Source organism: Saccoglossus kowalevskii, chromosome 2 (genome assembly GCF_978046115.1).
Source record: "Saccoglossus kowalevskii chromosome 2, keSacKowa6.1, whole genome shotgun sequence".
Classification (NCBI taxonomy): Eukaryota; Metazoa; Hemichordata; class Enteropneusta; family Harrimaniidae; genus Saccoglossus; species Saccoglossus kowalevskii.
Window position 1 is genome coordinate 26,259,752 of NC_140642.1, and position 23,028 is coordinate 26,282,779.

General features: G+C 34.7%; 1 protein-coding gene across 1 annotated transcript; it reads left to right on the forward strand.

Moving 5' to 3' along the window:
- Positions 1–1,303: 1,303 nt before the first annotated feature.
- LOC144343449 (uncharacterized) lies at positions 1,304–17,959 on the forward strand. The gene is made up of 5 exons (XM_085506986.1): positions 1,304–1,424; positions 9,598–9,838; positions 10,351–10,521; positions 15,574–15,779; positions 16,104–17,959. Exons 1-5 carry the CDS (start codon positions 1,356–1,358, stop codon positions 16,338–16,340), a joined length of 924 nt encoding a protein of 307 aa, XP_085363112.1. The 5' UTR covers positions 1,304–1,355; the 3' UTR covers positions 16,341–17,959.
- Positions 17,960–23,028: the final 5,069 nt, after the last annotated feature.

Sequence of the window (23,028 nt, forward strand, 5' to 3'; positions counted from 1 at the left end):
AAATGATAAAGGTCCGAAGATTGAACCCCGAGGAACGCCAGACAGACACAAGAGGAAGCCAGTCCGACTGGGCCTCCCATAGCATTCTGATGGTGAATTTGACTATTTGACTATTAAAATCATATACGTGTTTGTAAATTATATTGCTTAAAAAATTGGGCCATTGTAAATTCTGGGGGGGGGGGGGTAATGGGGGCGATGACGTTTTCAAAAGTATAAATTCAAAACACTTCTTTTAAGTTACTTAGGGTAAAACGTGTTTTTCCCAGTTGTTCTCGGTAAGAATGTGTTTTAGTATCTGAATGGTCCCTCTTGGCCTACATAGTAAATAAGAATGTCAAAACTAAATGGTTTACAAGTATAGAAACCCTCATGCAAGATATTTATGTTGTTACCATTGTAAGTGAAATAATAAATAAGAAAAATTTAGATTTTATTCATAAACAAATAAACAAATCATTTGAGAACCAATGACATGTATAATGATAATAGAAAAACCATGGCTAAAAACAAACTAAGAACATACAGACTTTTTAAACAAGATTTACAATTAATTAATGTGCAAAACCATGGTCTTAGAAGATTAATTGCAAAATTCAGGACAAGCAACCATGACCTTAAAATTGAGAACGGCAGACATAATAATGTGCTGCTGGATAAAAGAACATGTGATATGTGCAGCCGAAACAGAGGCGGCGGTACAAAATTTTGCATGATGGGACGAGATCTGCTCACCAACTTTGCGCCGAAGGCGCGACCTTACTAGGGGGTCCGGGAGCATGCTCCCACTTAAAAATTTTGAAATATGGACCCTCTGGAACGCTATTTCCTGCATTTTGAGGGGAAAATTTCACTGACACAAAAGGTTTTAGCTAGATTTTGGAGGAGCGACGCCCCCAACATTTTTTCGAGGAGGCGACCGCGACCGCACCCCCCAGTACCCTCGCCAATGCAAAATAAAATTGAGGATGAGCAACATTTTGTAATGAAATGTCCAGTTACAGTCATCATAGGGACAAATTATTTCTGACTGCACAACATAAAGTTCTTAATTTTGATAAAGAAAACAGTCAGAATAAATTCATATTAATGATGGGAAACCATACCCGAGCACCAGCATAACAGCTATGAAATAAAACAGCTTTGGTGTTCATAAGCTTGCATCGCCCAATAGCGCGGTTTCGCGAGTTCGATGTGAGGCAATGGCATAATAAATGAACCTTGGCTAGCGAAGATTATAATCTCGATAACACCAAAATACCTGGAAGCGCGATACGATACTAGTAATTGATGATGCATTGAACGCTGGGTATTCACAGAAGACTATATTGGACGCATGTAGACTTTGTTTGCGGATGACAGAATTAGTTAATCCCGCAGCCGATCCTATAGAAATGGAAGATAGTGCACTTACTGGTCCAGTGGTAAGTGTCATCATTTACCTCTTATCTGAATCATTAACTTGGGGACAAAGACCGTGTAAGACCAAATGGAGGAGCAGATTCATTTATCAATTGTCTGTTTTGTTCATGTGCGAGTTTTCGCCATTCTTTCAGAACACCCGTCGGAATTATTACATTGTATGTAAATGCCCTAGCCCTGTGTACGCCGTAGCGGCCGGAAAAAATAGACATGTACACAGGGCTAGCAAATGCCCATGCGAACGACAGTTATACTCTCCTATATTTTTAATAGTTCATGTACCAGGCTAATAATTACTAGTACTCCATTACACCGTTGTGGTGTGTGGGTCCGATGACGCGTGGGTTCGATGACCGCGTTATTCACTGAATTATATCGCTGTCATATTTTCATAATACATGATTTGAATATTCAGTCGGTTTGAACACGGTTATTCAGTCAGTCGTACACCCACAGCCCCTCCACACATGTTGAGGGGCGGTGGTACACCTAAGCTACTGTGGACTTTTACTTGGCGTCACAAAACTTCCAAAATTGGCATCTACGGTACGCAACACTCAGCAGATATCCATTAGATATATTCATCAAGAGACAAATGATCAAATATTACAATCTCACAATGAATACAAATAATACCCGTTTAAAAGATGCTGCAGATAGAAACAGGAAAATTATTACAGTAAATGGTACAAGGACATGGAAACCCAACTTGCAATCAATCAATCAATCAATCAGGATTTATTAACATTGAAAAACTAATAACAAAAATCAAATCAAAAATATTGGAAAAACAAATTTAAACATTTTTTAAATTTTTTTGGAAAAACTATCGCAATCATGATGATGACAATAAAAAGAATGTCAATGAAAAAAATAAACTGAGAACATACAGAGGTTTCAAAAAAATATTCATATTGGAAAAATACCTGGTTAATATCGAGAACATCAAAATGAGAGAACAATTGAGTATATTCAGACTCAGCAATCACTGTCTCAAAATAAAAATGGGCAGACATACAAAACCTAAAACTCCAATTGACGAAGGAATGTGCGACCTATGTACTGCTATGGAAATTAATGATATAAGACACGCTTGTTTTGTAGTTTCATGTAAAAAATACAAACAGCAAAGTAATTAAAAATTTCACTGTTTTGACAAAAACCAACAAGTTCTTCACAATCATGAGTTCAGATATAACCATCTCTTAATATCGTGTTAGCAAAGTAAGTAGAAAAATATTTATGTACAAGACAGCAACCTAGACCGAACACAATACAATCAAATTTTTAAGCTAAATAACCCTCCTGGTTATGTAAAAATTTTCATTATGCCATTTTCTATGGAAATACTTAACCTTTAACCTTAATTTCTTATTTTTGTAGCTTTATAGTTCCTAGTTGTATTTTGTTTTATTTTAGAATGTCGATAAAATCATAAATCATCAATAAAATAAAATCATATATACAAGAAGAAAAATTGGATTGTTTAGGGAAAAAAATCTTAATTTATAAAATCAGGTTGTTGTGATTAAGAATCAAAAACTACTGGTATGTTCAAAGTCCAATTTGACTGTTTTACTTCATTTTACTTTTAATTATTAATGCTATTACCACATAGTCCCAGGAAGAGGTGAAGATGTTACAACAAAAAGTTAAACAGCTTATTGAAAGACAAAACTGAATGAGTCAAAATAAACTAATGTATATGTTGCTGTAATATAATAAAATACACAAGAATATGTTTTTTTCTTGCACCTCCTAATTTTAAAATTTTCATATCAGCCACTTTTTAGTATTAACATATGACATGACAACGGATTTCTCTTGCTTTTGTGAAAACTGTCTGTTTGGGGGGACTGCCCTATGTTCTGACATCTCTATGTTCCGACATCTCTATGTTCCGACATCTCTATGTTCCGGCACCCCTATGTTCTGACACTACTATGTTCCGACACACAGTATACTTGTGTCAAATGGCCACAACAGCATGTGACCACAGGTAATTATAATGCATATGATACCCTGCGTGGTCTTTGACAGCTATGACCTGTAACCAGGATGTCCTGTGGGTTAATACTGGGAATCCAACTGAAGTGAACCGGAGTTCGGCCATGATGCTCGAATATCCATGAAGGCGGGATCTTGTATATTTTTATCGGATAATAATCAGAGAACTATCAAACAATGTTGCTCATTGTATCAGTCTAATACTTTGACAATTCATTAACAATATCTGTGTGTGTTTTGTCAGTGTTTCAATCCTTAAATCCTCTGATAGCCTAACTATCAAAGTTTTAGATCGATATTAGATCGATAATTATCGGAGAATTATTTTACCCTTTTTGACTCCCATGTGCGAAGCACAAAATGGGAGTCTTTGCAGTTAGTGTGTCTGTATGTGTGTATGTGTGTATGTGTGTATGTGTGTATGTGTGTATGTGTGTGTGTATGTGTGTCCGACTGTTCCACTGCTATCTCAAGAACCATACATCGGTTTTTGATGAAACTTGGTGCATAGATGCTCTGGGCCAATGCGCAGATTTGATTAGGTTTTGGTAAAAATCCATGCTCGTTAATTACCTAATTTGCATGATAATTAGCTAATTTTTAGCTGTTCTATGACTGTTCCACTGATATCTAAAGAACCACTCATTGGATTTTGATGAAACTTGGTACATAGATGCTCTGAACATATGCGCAGATTTGATTAATTTTGGTAAAAATCCGTGCATATTAATTACCTAATTTGCATGATAATTAGCTATTTTTTAGTGGTTCCATGACTGTTCCACTGATATCTAAACAACCACTCATTGGATTTTGATGAAACTTGGTACATAGATGCTCTGAACTAATGCTAGGTTTTGATTAGTTTTTGGTAATAATCCGTGGATACTAATTACCTAATTTGCATAATGATTAGTCAATTTTCGGTATATCCACTGATATCTCAAGTACTAATCATCACATTTCAATGAAACTTGATACATAGATGTCATACGACACTGCACAGACCTGATAGTTTTTATGGTAATATCAGTACATATTAATTACCTAATTTGCATAATTAATTAATTTTCAGCATTTGATATAAGTAGTTAGCATTACATTTCAATGAAACTTGGTACTTACATACTCAAGGACTATGCAGAGATTGATTGTTTTCGATAAATATTTGTGCATATTAATCACCTATTTTGCATAATTAGTTAATTTTCAGCTTTTCCATGGGTATCTCAAGTACTAATCATCGCATTTCAATGAAACTTGGTACATAGATCCTTTAGGACTATGCAGAGACCTGATTAGTTTTAGGGTAAATAATTGTGCATATTAATTACCTAATTTGCATAATTAATTTTCAGCTTTTCTACTGATATCTAAAGTACTAATCATCACATTTCAATGAATCTAGAATTATGCAGACCCAATTAGTTTCCGGTAAATATTTGTGCATATTAATCACCTAATTTGCATAATTAACCACCTTTCACACTGATATCTCAGGTACTATACATCACATATCAATGAATGTACATGGATGCTGTAGGACAATAGACAGACCTGAATAATTGTGGGTTACAATCTGTACATATTAATTACCTAATTTGCATAATTAACCAATTTTAAGCTTTCACACTGATATCTAAAGTACCGTAAAAACTCCAAAATTTCGACCGGTTTTAAATAATTGGTGTTAGAAATGTGACGTGTTTTTAGAGTCAAAATTAAGGTGCATTTTCGGACGGTCGAATTTTTCAGAATAGAAATCAGCAAATGAAAAAATGGGGATGATAGACAGTGTACTTCATTAGTTTTTAAAAAATGCAATGTCCGTCAATTGACGTAAACTTCCTCATGTTTCACGGTATAAGCAAAGGTCGTGGCCACAGTCCCTCTATAGAGGGACTGTGGTCGTGGCCGAGTTGTAACTCAAAATCTAAACAAAGTCATCAATCAGTGAGTATTATGACAAGCAAAACAAAACATCAAGACGCGGAGAAGGGGTCAGCACAAAACTAATAGGTCAAAAGACAAAGCTGTCTCGCACTACCTAGGAAAACTTGCGAATGTTCGAAGTACAGGTACCCATTGGACAAAAGATACATGGAAGTTTAGCAAACTATCTCCCCGACCCAGTGCAATGTATCTGGTTAGAATCAAAGCTCACGTGTCCCTTATTTGAGGGACCAAATTCTGCCGTAAATTCGCCCTTGGATTAAAAAATAAAATGGGATTTAAGAAAATAAAATGGGACTTTTAAGGTGTATTTTGGCGTCATTTTTCGGACATTTCAATCAATCCTGCCGGCTAAAATAGAGTAAGTTTTACCGTAGTCATTGACGTCTGTCTATTCAAGAGTACACGTGTATGATTTTTATCGTGACTAGCGTGAGCGGGTAAGCTTCCTTTCGAGAATGAGCTGTTATCACTGTGAACAATGTTAAATTATTCTTCAGATGACCAGTTTATTTTTTAAAAACAACTAATTTTTTTATTTAAAAAAAATCATGCCGTTTTCGCATCAAAATCCAAGCCAAAATATCGTACTACAACATCAATCTCTTCCGCATTGCGTTCAATAACATTAACATATTTAAATAAGCTATGGTAATTTGAACACGTTGGCATCATCCAGCTTTTTGATTGGTTAATTAGCGATTTGACCTATTTGACCAAAGAGAACATGGCGGATATCCTACAGCATCAAACGTTTATACGAGACCGGAATCATTCGCTTACGATGAAACTAAGTTGACTTTTATTTGTATTTCATAACCATTCAACAAATTTATTTTGTGTACATTATTATAATCACTACTGAGTACAGTAATAATCAACAATTCAGAAACGCAGCATGCCGAGATTTTTGTGTTCGTTTTTATTTGAAACTTCGTTTATTTAGAATATATTTTCGTTACCAATAAAATAAAAATCTCTCAGTCAATCAGAAACCCGGATTCATGCCTTCGAGGAAGGTCCCGTTTGAACGCTCACATCGGGTTTTTTTTCGTTTGGGGGAAAACTAAAACTGGTCGCAATTTTCGAATAAGAATGAGTCGGCAATTTTTAGTGGAGTCGAAAATTTGGAGGTAAATAAAACACCGAAACCCGGCAAATAAATAGGCGATCGAATTTTTAGAGGGGTCGAAATTTTGGAGTTTTCACGGTACTAATTATTCCATTTCAATGAAACTTAGTACAAAGATGCTCTAGGACAATGTACAAACCTAATTAGTTTGGGGTAAAAATCTGTTCATATTCATAAAAATGCCATTTGATATGTAACACTTGCTTTATCTTTTTTTTTTTTTAACAACTAACTTTCTTTTTGTAGTAGTAGTTATCACAACTAATCTTTATTGCTATTAACTGATAGAAACATTGTATTTCTAAGGATGCAATAAAGTTATTATTATTATTATTATTATTATTAATTCCCTAATAAGCATAATAATTCATAATTTTTTGGTTCTAATCACATTTCAATTAAACTTGGAGACATAGATTTTCTGTTACATTGCGCAGACCTCATTAGTTTTACACTCAAATCTGGTCATATTAATTTTCTGATTTGCATAATTAGTTTTCAGCTAAGTAATTTCGAATTATATTTAATGTGTCTCCAATACTCTCAGCACATGGGAGTTCTTTCTAAGCTTTCTTTGATTATGAAAGTTGTACTTCGATATTCATCAGTCGTGGAATTGCAAGGTTGTTGTTTACATCTGGCACGGTTACTAAAAAAGACGGTTAGGAAACGAATCATGTTCTTTTCATTGGATGAGTGTCGCGGGTAAACATTTGAAACAAAAGACGTACTAATCTGTGATAAATCATTAACATAAAATGTAGACAGGAAATCACGCAAATATGACGTCATTTTCCCCAGAGTTCATTGCAATCAACAACTGCACGCCATTTTATTGTGTCTCTGTCGATACTTTCAGTAATACTAAAGTGTAAGTTGTTACAGTGAATCCTGACAAAACCTGTCGCTCGGTTTAAACTCAAAACAAATTTGCCTGCGTGTATGGCATTTTTGTTTCTAAATAACAAGATCGGCAAAAAACTGAAATAAAAAAACCAAAAAAACATGATCAGAAAAAAAGACGTCAAAGAAACCATACAAGTGTTTATATTTCAGCCAGGCGAAAGTTTTAATGAGGAGCCATGATACCACGTATCATGATATGATATGCGATAAGATAACTGAAATGACCCGCCCATGCTCTACATAATGCATGTAAGCAGACCAAATATGCAACAACAGGCTGTTCCAATGAAATTAAGATTGGTTAAAAAGGGTTCGAAAAATTGATTTGGCGAAGAGACTGCTAGAAAGTTGTATCGACAGTTCAATGTGTTCAAAAATTGTAGCGTTGACTAAAACCACATTTAACGGCACGCTGAATATTGCAACATGAAAAATTTCCAAAAAAAACTGAAACAAGGACAGACAAGAACAATTAAACAGGCATTTTATGAAACTGGCGGAAAATGTTGAATACATTTTCAACAATTTCTACGGCGTCTAATGTTGAATACATTTTCAACAATTTCTACGGCGTCTACAAAAAAAGTGTTACGACTTTGAACAAAATGGCTGATACAGTGACGAGAAAGCAAAACGACAAAAATTACTCTAATAAGCCCCCAAATCGCACACAACCTTCATAAGTACGCACACTAGTATACTAAAAATTCATTTGGTAGTATTTTATATATATTATAATGTATTTTAAAATAGTGACTTAGGGGTTAGAATTTTTGTCACTTTTCTACCGGGACCCAAGCTTACTCTCATGACAACAGTGAAAACGATAAATGACGATTCTCGATTCTAAATGTTTTCACAGTCACAAAGAGTACTCATCCGAAATGTACATGTGGTTCTTCGTAGAGCTTGTTCACTAAACGTGGATATTCTATCTAAAACGAGCTTAAAATTTCAAATTCGCGGAACATCAAGTGATCGACACAAAAATGAAACAAAATGGTGTACCTTGAAATCTCAAGCAATAGAGGGCGTACACAGCGCGACACGCATCCTTGCGGGATTAGGCAGATTCACACCTTTTAACAATGGCGTTTCCTAACCGTCTTTTTTAGTAACCGTGCATCTGGGTAGCACCTTTCCAAATTTATCTACATATTGATTAAAATCATTTATTTGTGTATTTATTATGCAAGAGATTAAATAGGCACTGCATTTAGCATTCCGTAGTGTTTGCATAAGTATTTGAGATTGCCAAAAAGTACAAAGGTTTCACACTATCTCTTTACATTCCCATATTGTGTGTTTTCGGTCAACATTCTTTGTTTATCTCCACACGTTATATGTTTTTCTATTAGTCTAAGACATTGATAGTTTTTAGAGAATTATCTGAGAATTCCATGTTTAGAAAAATTAAACCACTGCTGTCTAATATCGATCTAAAACATCGAGAATTATCAGATAATTATCCGATAATTCAAATGTACAATAAGCCGGCTTCCTCTAATGCAAGGAGCAGGGATATTGCGCAAGTTTATACTACCTGTAAATTTGATTCATAATTCACAGTTCAATGTTAATGTCCATATTAGACAACACCCACATCAGAATTCCACATTTGATTTTTTTTAATTTTAAAATTTCTCACCCATTCTCTCATAATTATCTCATTGTTAGATCGATATCGGAGAGGGATCTACACGTACAATAAAGTCATAGTATGGTATTTTAATATTTGTCAAATTTGAAGATAGCCTTGAGTAGCAGACATTAAAATCAACGGGCACTTGTGATTTGCTTGAAACTGAAATTAAGTTCATAGTTGAATAAAGTAAAATCTATTCACTTAGATAATGGCTACTCGAATTAAATTATCCCCGTGCATATTTTGGGGAAAAAATGGCTAGCTGTCACGGAGAAGAAATTCGGGCCCAATAAATGCACAGTCTTAAATTATCCTGTTTCTATGCAACTTCCAAATCCAGATTATTTGTGTAAGGTTGATCCTATAAAATTCACTTTTTATTTAACGCTGCATTTGATGTTTTAAAGCTAACACATTTACCCTGACATGTTATGACATCGTTTGACCAGTCGTTATATGATCCTGAGTCTTGAGCTGTTTTATTTTGGGAGTAGCAACTAACTATATTTTCCATGCTGCCAATAAATTGCAGGGTTCCCAAGGTGCATCAGGCAGCACATCCATGCGAACAACCAGACCACAAGTTATGACATCGTTTGACCAGTCGTTGTATGATCCTGAGTCTCGAGCCATATTAAATGGAACGTACGTTCATATGAGCCGTGAGCTATTGAACAACGTGATAACTCAAGTATCCAGAAACCTATACCAGTCCACAGCGGGTGCGTTCACTGCTATGCATGATAATATGGGATACGATAACCTGCTGGCAAGTATGTTGACTTCTATTGTTTGTTTATTCACATGTTTGTAATCAAGTATATCTTTTGTACTCATTGGTTAAATGTTTAATACACATTTTCTGTGAAGTTTGCAGCATAATAATTCAGCATAATAATTCATCATCAACAATTTTCTGTCCAGACACAATCATAATTTTTTGTGCCCAGTTTAAAATATTTTTCTGAGAGAAAATATGTGTTTTCATTGGTATTCATGTTTAAGTATTCATTCATGAAAAAATAAATATTAATCATAACAATTTCCTCTGTGATGTTCATTTTTTTTCCTAAGGTATATGAAAGTTGATAAAATCGGAGAATTAGATGAAGGGGAAAAGAAGGAAATATATAACTGGGCAGCGAGAATGCTGTATAAAATTGCTGCAATATACTATTATACAACTTAATTATTACCTGTCCAGGTTTGTTGATGGATTTATGTGACATGCATACCAGTATCTACTGTTAGTCTGCTTATCATATTTCTGTGGTTTTTTTTTAAGGCCTTTTATTCCAAGAAGAAAAACTACTTGTAAATAATCAGTACATTTACTATGGCTTTGTGTCATTCCTGGATGAACACAGTAATGTTACCCCCAAGCCAGCAATGAAGCAAGGCAGGGCGTTTCTCACAACTCATAGATTGTTGCTACTTTCAGCTGAAAACTCCACAGGTATGTTCATTGTATTAATTCTTTTTAGGATCCCTTTATAGCTTAATGGAACCGCTCAATCCCTTGGATTGCACCAAAGAATCATGGGACACTATTGTTTATGTTGTTTACAATGTTAATCTATCTTTTGTTATCCTTTGTTATTTTAATCCAGAAAGTAAATTTGTTGTGAAATTAATCTTAACTGGAAGGTGCCCCTTTAAGCTAAATTTCAAGGGTTACCAGGATAAGATTAACAGCTTGTATGTAATCTTGTGATTTGATGTTACTGATAAGCAGAACATGTTGCAATGTAGATCTCTTTATTTTTTAATTAATTTAACTAGTAGCTTCGCGGTGAGTGGCTTTCGTGGTAATTGGGTTTTGTATCTTTGTCTCAGTAACTGGTCCTTTCATCCTTGTTGAGAATTAAAGTTTTATGTTTCTTTAACAACTGGCGATATTCTGGGAATACCATCCTAGCAGGAGTTCCAAAATAAGACCCATGCTCTGATAATGCCTCTAGTTTCAAAGACCAATAAACATTAACCATTATGAGCTTATTGGTGTTGCAAAGGATAGTTTAATATTGTTTATTGAAATTAATAATCCCTATAACCAATATAGATAAATTGTAGTACGTAACAAACTGTATAACTCAGTCTCAACAATGAAATAAAGGAATGTATATATTTACATTATTTATACTTATTTATTATACTTTTATTGCTACTGTACTGATAGAAATACTGTATTTCTAAAGATTTGTTTATAATTTTATAAACTTGCTTGGCAATACCCACCCCAATTAGATATAATGTGTACATATTTTAATAAATAAAGATATACTAACAAAAATGAAATATTGATTATTTCATATTTTATTATATAACCTGCACAACAGTAAGCAATATTTTTCCTTGCTAGAATGATGTGTAACTTTATATGGGAATCCTGATAAAGTTCACAACTGGCGATGTAGCAGTATTAGGGATTGTCAACTTCTAGTGAATTTGATTACCTAACATGTTTAGGTTCATGCGCTGCAAGTTGCAGAGCACATACCTAAGCGCCCCCTAGCAAATAATTAAGCCAAGGCAGTTTTGATATCGAAATCAAAAAACTCTCCGATTTGACACAATCTGGGAAGTTCGAATTACTAAATGAAGTACAGGATGACGGAGCTGAAATATCCAAGAACCAACACATACCAAAAATCTCAAAAGTGAATATTCGTGGTGTATTTTAATTCTAATTGGACCGGAAGTGGGAATTTGTTAGTACTCTAAATAACAGACATAGCTCATTCTACTCAGCTTGAGTGTGGGCACAAAGTAGATATTTGAATTTTTGATATCTTTTTTCATTGCCGAGAAATTTGACCCCAAAGTTGGGGTTACAGTTCACCAAGAATTGCTTCTTAACTCTTCTGTGATTTTTTTGGCTTCGCTGATTTTGTTCATACTTGACAGGCAGGTCGTACCGCCACTAATTGGAATACTTTCGCCCCAAATGTATTACCTATTACCAGTCTTGTAATAGCAGTGTTTAAATGGTCATGCTTTTTATTTTGGCTACGTTGCCTGCACACCGGTAAGAGATCACCGGCGCTGACATTGTTACACTGTATCAACGTAATCCCAACGCAACTTTGAACTTTAAATGAACTGTAAATGCTGCCTTCAATCTAGAAAATACTATTGCAAAACGGTTGGAAATAATAAATTTAACAGCAGAATACGTCCTAGCAATAAAATAAAGTGACTTCTAAAGACTGAGTGTTTTTTTTGGCGACCTTCGTATACGGTGCCCGGTGCCTACCGTGGCAACAGCAGAAAACATGTTTTTGGAGCGGAGCCAATCGCCGAACCAGCCTGCCGGCTTGTTTTAGTATAAGCTAGTAACAACTTAATAATTACCGGTATGGGATGATTTGTAGGCATAAGATTGTTATGTGAACTTCGTTCATTAATGGAATACTGTGCGATGACGCTATTTTCAGGGCCTAACTGATTCAGACTCCTATATTGACTATGTCCCGGGCTGTTTACTAATACCAACCTACTTACTTGTCAGTGTCTAACTGTTATTATTTCATAGAAATGAACACTAAATGCAGCTATCGAACCTGAAACAAAAGTAACCGTCGGATCTAAACGACCTGCGTCTATGAAAATCGAATCTTATCCCCTTGGCGATTCCGATCGACAGAAAGTCGGGGCCAATCTACCATGATTTTTTGCTTATCATCAATTCACAAAGGTCAAAAGCGTTTTTAAACGTGAATTTAACAACGAACGTTTTTGAAACGAATCAATGTTCTGGTTATCTCTGGTGCGACTGCAGTCTTTGGAACAAACTTGAGGGACTGTAAAACGCAATTTATGGTACGCGACTTAAAAACGCAATTTACACATGAATTTCCCAACAAAGGTTTAAATGTTTTAGTTGTAAGTGATGTGGCACTAGTGTGGAAAGCTGTCGAATAAAATGGCAACAACCTTCGAACGCATTGTTATGCTAATTTGATTTCCGGCATGTTAGTTGCCAAAGAAATAAAAGATTTCTTGAATTTTCAGCAATAGCTACGTGGATTTGAACCAAAATGTTATCGGCAAGACTCAGAATGCGACAGTGACAGCCACTGAAACGTAATTGAAGGCAAATGAACACGTCAAGCAAAAAAGACTTTTTCCAGTCGTAGCGTAAAATGGAGGCACATACCATTTTCACTCTTAAGGGGAATGGAAATCAGTTGATTTGAGGGTGTCACAATAAGCGAGGGAGTAAATCGTTTTTATGGTACGAAAAAAATGAAGACCTTGAACGTACTTTTTGGACTTTAGTACAACGTCATTTTTGTTTGATTACCTAACGTTTTTAGGTTCATGTGCTGTAAGTTACAGAGCACATACTTAAGCGGCCGTCCCTCAGCAAATACTGAAGCAAAGGCATTTTCAATGTCAAAATCGCAAAACTCTCCCTTTGTACGCAAACTGGAAAGTTCGAATTACTAAACGAAGTACAGAACGACGAAGCTTAGATATCCAAGAACCAACACATACCAAAAATTATATCTGAAAAGTGAATTTCGTGGTGTATTTTAAGTCTAACCGGACCATAAGTTGGAATTCGTTAGTACTCTAAATATCCAATTATATTTTAGTATAAGCACAGTCCCTCTATCTCCGGTCTAGAAACGACTAGCGTTATTTTGTCTCGAACCGCGGTGCGGGTAAACAAACCGTTCACACCCGGGCCGAGGGAGTCAGGAAGTCAGACAGATTACAATACCGTCAAAATATTCATTAAAATCGGAAAATTTACCGTCATGCAAAGCGATACCTCATTGTATGACTTCACTTTGACTTCAAAATCGGGCAACCACAACGTAAACAAACATGTAAACAAAATTATCACTATGAAATTTGGGTTTTTTGAACCCTGATGCGCATCACCACCAGCCTACCAGCTTATAAACATCCAGTTCCTGCAATGCAAAGATTAATATTGGGAATTATGTTCATTTTCTTGTTTTAATAGGGAAAAAACTTGACGTGCCAACATGCTGACATCGCTAAACAAATCTTGTCAAAATGGCGTCGTTCATGTTAACGCAGTCGATCGAAAAACCTGTGATATTTCTGATTCTTGGGGGGTACATAACAGTTCAAGTCAACTATACAACAACTAATGGCTTTATTCTATGCAAAAGTATATAACAATGCTTCAATGTTTGTATATAAATGTTTTTTTAGCACAGAATTGAGTACATTGTCATTTCAAAACGTCGCCATTTGCATTTACGATCTAAAAAGCATCCATAAAAGTCACTCAATTTAACATTAATAAAATGCGGTGTGACAAATAACAAATCAAAAAATTATGTAAAAAAGCACGAATTCTGGAATAAACAACTACCGGTAAGTTGTAAAAAAGTACATAACACTGACGATGTCAAAAATAGTGGCCGGCTGCGTACTGATCACGTGACAATGCTTTGCCCATACCCGCAATGCAATGCGCCTTTGCCAGGGAAGGAGGCCAATTAGTAATACCTAATACAATGACCGTTTCCAGACCGGGGATAGAGGGACTGTGGTATAAGGTAGTAAATATTTTCACCTGGCTTGTAATTTTTCTTCAGTAAAAATAAATTATGTGTCATCCAAATTGTTTTTTTTTTGTAAATTCCGCACATATCATACTTTTTCTATTAGAAGTACATCTCCAATAGAATGCACAGACCACATTTTCTCTATTAGAAGCACATCTCCAATAGTATGCACTGACCATATTTTCTCTATTAGAAGCACATTTCCAATAGAATGCATAGACCATATTTTCTTTTTTAGAAGCACATCTCTAATAGAATGCACAGACCATATTTTCTCTATTAAAAGTGCATCTCCAATAGAATGCACTGCCCACATTTTCTCTATTAGAAGCACATCTCCTATAGAATGCACAGACCATATTTTCTCTATTAGAAACACATCTCCAATAGAATGCACAGACCATATTTTCTCTATTAGAAGCACATCTCCAATAGAATGCACAGACCATATTATCTCTATTAGAAGCCGATCTCCAATAGAATGCACTGACCATAATTTCTCTATTAGAAGTACATCTCCAATAGAATGCACAGACAATATTTTCTCTATTAGAAGCACATCTCCAATAGGATGCACTGACCATATTTTCTCTATTAGAAGCATATCTCCAATAGAATGCACTGACCATATTTTCTCTATTAGAAGCACATCTCCAATAGAATGCACAGACCATATTTTCTCTATTAGATGTGCATCTCTTATATAACATACCAATAAAAGCACATGCCCTGTACAAACCATATTTTCTCTATTAGAAGCACATCTCCAATAGAATGCACAGACCATATTTTCTCTATTAGATGTGCATCTCCTATATAACATACCAATAAAAGCACATGCCCTGTATTGTATCAGAAGTGCATCTCGATATAACAGTTGCATATTTAATGAATATGCTTATAATTGTTAGTATGATTCATATTACATATCGTTGTCATGACACTGATTTTCACAGGAGCAAAATTGTCTAAATTTGGTGATCCTAAGAAGTTACCCGGTGGATACCACGTAGAGACAACATGCTCGGACACATTGCACTATATATCTATTCCGATGGGAGCGTTCAAAAGTGTTGAACTGTATGCATCTATGGGAGTCAAAGCTGAGACCAATATCTATGGGCAAAAACCGTGTTGTTTCGGCTGGTTTGGCTTATGTGGGGTAAGATAAGATTAACATTTTTGATAACAGTCAAAAAACTGCTGTAAATACTCTAATTTAGGCTTCATTTTTCAATCATTTCAATCTTTCTTGGTGCCTAAATTAAAGTCTAATTTATGTTTTTTCGTAGTCACTGACACCTATATAGAGTACAATGTTTTCTTATGACTAGCGTGAATGGGTAAACTAGCTCTGTTCACATCATAACATTTGTTAAATGCTTCTTCAATGCTCAGTTTATCTTTCTAAAATTAATATGATTAATCATTAATGACAAATAATTACATCGTTTTCATGCAAAAAATATTATTTTTTTATTTCTAGATGGAAATGTGTCTGAAACATTGGCTTGCAGGAGCACCTGAACGACACTCGTACAACGATCGTTACATAACAATGGGAGTAGTAATGCCACCGTGGGGACATCGTATGATGATACAAATGTATCTTAATCCTTCCGTTTCACTGACGGTCGCTAAAGAATTCGTTTGTGCATTGCAGTCTTATGCACCAGCAATACGAAATCTATACACGCAGGCTTCAACTAGTTCCACTTCCTAAAATGTATTGGGATGACGTCCTCTACCATGCAATTTCCATAGTAGAAAACTTGTGAAAAAAATATTATCGTACACTTGGATTCATTGAATAATGATAATGTTTCATCAGATTCATTTAATCATGACACTGATTCACCAATTTCATTGAATCTTGTTGTTGATTCATCAGAATCATTCAATTATGATGACATTTCATCAGATTCCTTGAATCATAATATCAATTCACCAGTTGCATTAAATCATGTTCATTGAATCATGATATTGATTCATCATGATTATTGTACCCTTTAAAATTCATCTGAATGTTTTTTACTTTAACTGTATTTCCGAAATTACAAGTCTGAGCTGTAATCGGGTAATCTGAATCGTCAGACCAATATACGGTATACCAATACCAATACAAGTTGTAGCACATAGTTGGCTCAGTAAGCACTTGTCAAAACATGGCATATAAACAATGAACGCAAGCGTGAGTGATTTATGTGGCTTAATCATCAAGTCATGATTTCAGTAAATGATCAAGTAAATTATACCGCTGCTGACGCACATTCTTGATTTTCAGCCAATTCAATTGTTGTTGCGAATACGTGTAGCTGAATTTATAGTTAATATGTTACATATACCATGTCATACCCAAGTTACAGCATGTAACCTTTAAAATACAGAATGATCATTAATTTAAAGCGAGAGCGTTGTCACATGCAGGAATTGAGTCCCAAGCGATGATAACAACTCACGCTAAAAACGCAAAGGCTCATGAGTTGACGCTTGTTTGTAAACAATGACACGCTATGGCCATCTGACGCATGCACAGGTGACATCTCCCCCACTTTAAGACTGCTGGGGTACAAGTTTTTATAACCATATGAGTTATGTGAATTACCATTCTCACTACCTAAGATTGTCAGTATTTTATCCTTCTTATACTTTTACTTGTTTAATCTATTCGCATTCAAATTATCTTTTATCTATTCTTTATATTAAATGTTTCCAACATGAAATACTAATAATTAGTCTCTGTTCAGACAGAATCTGAAAACTTATAATTAAACTTATAAGTATACACATGAAGGTTTATTTGTTTTGTGATTTGATTCAAGATGGCCAAATGGCAGCCATTTTAGTATCACATTTTAGTATTAACAAAATCAAACTTTTCTGTCATGTTCAAACCTATACTCTGTCAAGTATGGACAAATTGTCTTTTATTTTTTAGTATAATAATGGCCAACAAGGCCTTTTTTATTTTGCATGGAAATACATGTACTTTTATATGACTGGACAGGGACTATGTCATTTCATGACTTGTAGTAGTTAGTTGTTTATAATAATTTTAGAGCATATCTTCGCGAAACTAGAATAACCAACTTTACTTAGTAGTTGAATTATATTAGAATATGCTTTTGTGGCTGCATAGTGTTCGTAGTTGGAGTGACATACATATTTAGAAAGTGATTTCTTTGAAAAAAGAAATAGTTACTAAAATTTTACATGATGTAGAATACCAACAATGGAAAAAATAAAATGCATTTTGAACTAACTTTTATACTTTGTTAAATTTTAATTTTCTCTTTAAAAGAATGCAATATGTTTATTGAATAAATTACAGTTGATAGTAAATGGTGGTATGCGTTGTTCATGCAGTGATTTAGACACATGAAAACCTTACACATTGCCTCCCCCCTCAATAATCTGTTTATTCATCATTTTCAACTCCTACTATACCATCAAATAGTTTCTTTTGTTATATATAATTAAATGTTTCTGAAGTTTTGTTTTATTTTTATTATTGACTTCTCTTCGCGTGGATCAGATTGCTTTCACAGTGTGCATCTCAAGCAACGGAGCTATTGGTATATAAGTCTTACTTACAGAACATATAATGATTATAGATGATATTATATATAATAATTTATGAATGCAGAACTGAGATCTACTTTTCATAGAAATGTTATACATCTTAGCTCCCTATCCTATATCTTAGCTGACTGAATAACATATATATTGCCATAGTTACATGATGGGAAACTCTTGGAGAATGCTCTAATTTATTTGAATGCTTACACGTATTTAACAATACCGGTATATCGCATCTACATTGTGTTGGCTAATCAGAAAACATGACTCTTACTGACCTCCCAGCAGCGGTCATGTAGACTAGATTTGCAGTTTATATTCAGCTTCGTATTTGCTTTATCACGTTGGCCATGCAGCCCTAAATGATATTTTTTAATAACAATTGGCGAATTTCGTTTGAGTAGAGACATCCTCTTTTAACATGGTATAGAAAGGTGTGTTTGGGGAAACAAAAAATTGGACTGTGCCTAAAAATAATAAAATTCATGCATTTCCGAACCTGCATCCAGTCATTAAGATGCCCTTTCCAGTCCACTCAAGAATGATGTTGTGTATATGTAATACTGGTAAAGGCGAAATGAAAATTAAATACTGAGAAGAAACCACAAATCTTTGTTGAGCAGAGCTTATCATATGAGTGATTGTCTGTCGTCATCCGTCGTCCGTGTCAATGTTTTACTTTTTCGACTTCTTCTTGAAAACTACAAGCCTAAATGCTTTGATACTTGGTGTATATGTACCTTGGGTAGACCTCGCTTGGATTTGTTCATTTCATGATGATATCTTCAATTCTCTAATTTTGATGAATATTTTTGTCATTTTTGGTAAAAAGTGATATTTTCGACTTCTTGTTAAAAACCGCAAGTCCAATTGCTTTGACATTACATATATATGTACTACATGTGGACCTCTCTCAGATTTGTTCATTTTGTAATGATATCTTTAGTTCGCTAATTTTGGTGAATATTTTTGTCATTTTTGGTAAAAAGTGATATTTTCGACTTCTTGTTAAAAACCGCAAGTTTAATCGCTTTGATAGTACATATATAGGTATTACATGTGGACCTCTCTCAGATTTGTTCATTTTGTAATGATATCTTTAATTCTCTGATTTTGGTGAATATTTTTGTCATTTTTTGTAAAAAGTGATATATTCGACTTCTTGTTAAAAAACGCAAGTCCAATTGCTTTGATATTATATATATAGGTACTGCATGTGGATCTCTCTCGGATGTGTTCATTTCGTGATGATATTATCAATTCTCTAATTTTAGTGAATATTTTTGTAATTGTTGTTAAAAAGTGATATTTTCGACTTCTTGTTAAAAACCACAAGTCCGATTGCTTTTATATTACATATATAGGTACTACATGTGGACCTCTCTCAGATTTGTTAATTTCGTGGTGATATCTTCAAATATCTAATTTTGATGATTATTTTCGTCATTTTTGTTAAAAACAGCAAGTCTACATATTGTTCATTTTCTAATAATATTTTCTGTTCTTTAATTGAAATGTGCATTGGTAACAGCGGAGCTATCTCAGCCGAGAGGCTGCTTGTTCAACTATAAAATCAAAATAAATAGAGATATTTCGATATTGTCGCAATGTGAGATTAATAAACCAAGTCACGTTTCGCCAAAATACAAAATTATCGTTTTGGGCGAAAATGTCCCATAAGAATCATTAATGGTTAAAATAAAATTGTTTATTTTGAATTTTATACAAACGAGTGTAAAACATCACCTCATGTACCTGAACCATTTGTGTTTGTCGTCTAATCAATTCGGCGATAAGTCGATAATTGCTCCCGACAGCCGCAAACACGCATTAGATTGCATGGTGGGGTAAAGTAACTACGAAAGGAACTGCTTGAAGTAAAGCCTCACATGTCTTGTCGCGGAAAACGCAAACCATGAATTAAAACGCCAACTATATTTGGAAAGAGAAGCAAGAGACAAAGAAGAGGATCAAATGAAACGTTGAACCCTAATATTTCGGCGAATCAAACATAATGTGATCAAAGAACTCCGGGATGAATCAGAAAGAAAGTTGCGCGAATTTATCTCAAGCGAACTTGCTTAGTTTGTTGAGTAATTGAATTCGAAAGAGTATTCCGGCGATTGCGATTGAAAAATAAAACTCCATGTCTATGTAGCCGCAAATAATTTCGTTGACGGCATATTAGTTGTCGAGTATCCGAAGAATGTTTGCCCATGGTTGGTAAAGGTTTCTAGAAGAAAACTAGACAAACTACTTGTCAAAGCACAGTTCCTTGAGGGGGTGTGGTCAAAGCAAGAGAATAGGGCAGTCCGCCTATATGAAATTTTACAAACTTGTAAATGATAACGTAAAATGTATGTACATGTATCATGGCATTGCACATAATAGAGCGTAGAAGAGGCTAAAATATCAAATCGTTATCTAATGATGATTATTGCTTTGTAAACAATGTCAACTTTGTAAACGACGCAAAACGTATATAGATTAAGATAAAATAAGAAATTATGTGTTAAAAATGTCCAGGACTTAAAAACACAAATTTCCTAAATTCTGATTTCTGTGATTTTCTATCACCTGTTGGTTTTATTTTCAAATCAAGAATGTGTCAATACTATACGTTAAAAAACGGTATCGTGTTGGGAGACCTTCTGGTGGATTTATTGTCTTTTTATAAACTAGTATTTTCGCATTCGTACAACTGATTCAGAACTATACGAACGATATTGTGTGGGTTAAAGGGCTACAGTCGTTGCGTCGCGTCCTGTTAGATATGGGACTCATAGCGACGTATACAACGCGTCTGAAATACATGAAATTCAAACATGCGCTGCGCGACGACCACCGCGCTTTAAATTTAATAGTTTGGCGACAGTACTTCTATTATTATTATATGTGTTTATATACGCCACCGGAGGATCTTCTCTTTACTCTGGCAATAAAATAATCAGTAAATTAGAAGATAAGGTAGCATGCGCGAAACCCTATGTAACGACTTTAATGTAAAAACCGCAAATCGTTTAAATAACATAGATTATGTGCAGTAAGTCTCAATTCAAATACATAATTTTGTTGACGTATCCGTATTGTAATTTGCTTTTGGAATTTTACAAGACAACTGACATGTGAATGGTCAATGGCGTGTGAGCACGGAAAGGGGAAGTCTGTGATGTTTTCACGTGTGTCAATGAAAGAGGTGTCAGTGTTGAATATTTACTTGCACCTGCTGCCGTCTTTAATATAATTAGTGATAGTCAGGTGTGCAATAGGCTTGATTCCGACCACCAGCCGCTAATATTTCAGTTTTATCTGATAACACATGTGAACACTTAGATGAGAGACACTATCGATTATGTGAACACTTAGATCAGAGACACTATCAATTATGTGAACACTTAGATGAGAGACACTATCAATTATGTGAACACTTAGACCAGAGACACTATCGATTATGTGAACACTTAGATGAGAGACACTATCAATTATGTGAACACTTAGATGAGAGACACTATCAATTATGTGAACACTTAGATCAGAGACACTATCAATTATGTGAACACTTAGATGAGAGACACTATCTATTATGTGAACACTTAGATCAGAGACACTGTCGATTATGTGAACACTTAAATCAGAGACACTGTCGATTATGTGAACACTTAGATCAGAGACACTATCAATTATGTGAACACTTAGATCAGAGACACTATCAATTATGTGAACACTTAGATGAGAGACACTATCGATTATGTGAACACTTAGATGAAAGACACTATCAGTTATGTGAACACTTAGATGAGAGACACTATCAATTATGTGAACACTTAGATCAGAGACACTATCAATTATCTGAACACTTGGATCAGAGACACTATCAATTATGTGAACACTTAGATCAGAGACATTATCAATTATGTGAACACTTAGATGAGAGACACTATCGATTATGTGAACACTTAGATGAGAGACACTATCAATTATGTGAACACTTGGATCAGAGACACTATCAATTATGTGAACACTTGGATCAGAGACACTATCAATTATGTGAACACTTGGATCAGAGACACTATCAATTATGTGAACACTTAGATGAGAGACACTATCAATTATGTGAACACTTAGATGAGAGACACTATCAATTATGTGAACACTTAGATCAGAGACACTATCAATTATGTGAACACTTAGATGAGAGACACTATCAATTATGTGAACACTTAGATCAGAGACACTGTCGATTATGTGAACATTTAAATCAGAGACACTGTCGATTATGTGAACACTTAGATCAGAGACACTATCAATTATGTGAACACTTAGATCAGAGACACTATCAATTATGTGAACACTTAGATGAGAGACACTATCGATTATGTGAACACTTAGATGAAAGACACTATCAGTTATGTGAACACTTAGATGAGAGACACTATCAATTATGTGAACACTTAGATCAGAGACACTATCAATTATCTGAACACTTGGATCAGAGACACTATCAATTATGTGAACACTTAGATCAGAGACATTATCAATTATGTGAACACTTAGATGAGAGACACTATCGATTATGTGAACACTTAGATGAGAGACACTATCAATTATGTGAACACTTGGATCAGAGACACTATCAATTATGTGAACACTTGGATCAGAGACACTATCAATTATGTGAACACTTAGATCAGAGACACTATCAATTATGTGAACACTTAGATGAGAGACACTATCAATTATGTGAACACTTAGATCAGAGACACTATCAATTATGTGAACACTTAGATGAGAGACACTATCGATTATGTGAACACTTAGATGAGAGACACTAT

Coding starts and splice junctions, on each gene's coding strand:
- LOC144343449 (XM_085506986.1), top strand. CDS start 1,356: ATGACAGAATTAGTTAATCCCGCAGCCGATCCTATAGAAATGGAAGAT. Junction 1,425..9,597: donor GTGCACTTACTGGTCCAGTG/GTAAGTGTCATC, acceptor AATAAATTGCAG/GGTTCCCAAGGTGCATCAGG. Junction 9,839..10,350: donor ATACGATAACCTGCTGGCAA/GTATGTTGACTT, acceptor TTTTTTTTTAAG/GCCTTTTATTCCAAGAAGAA.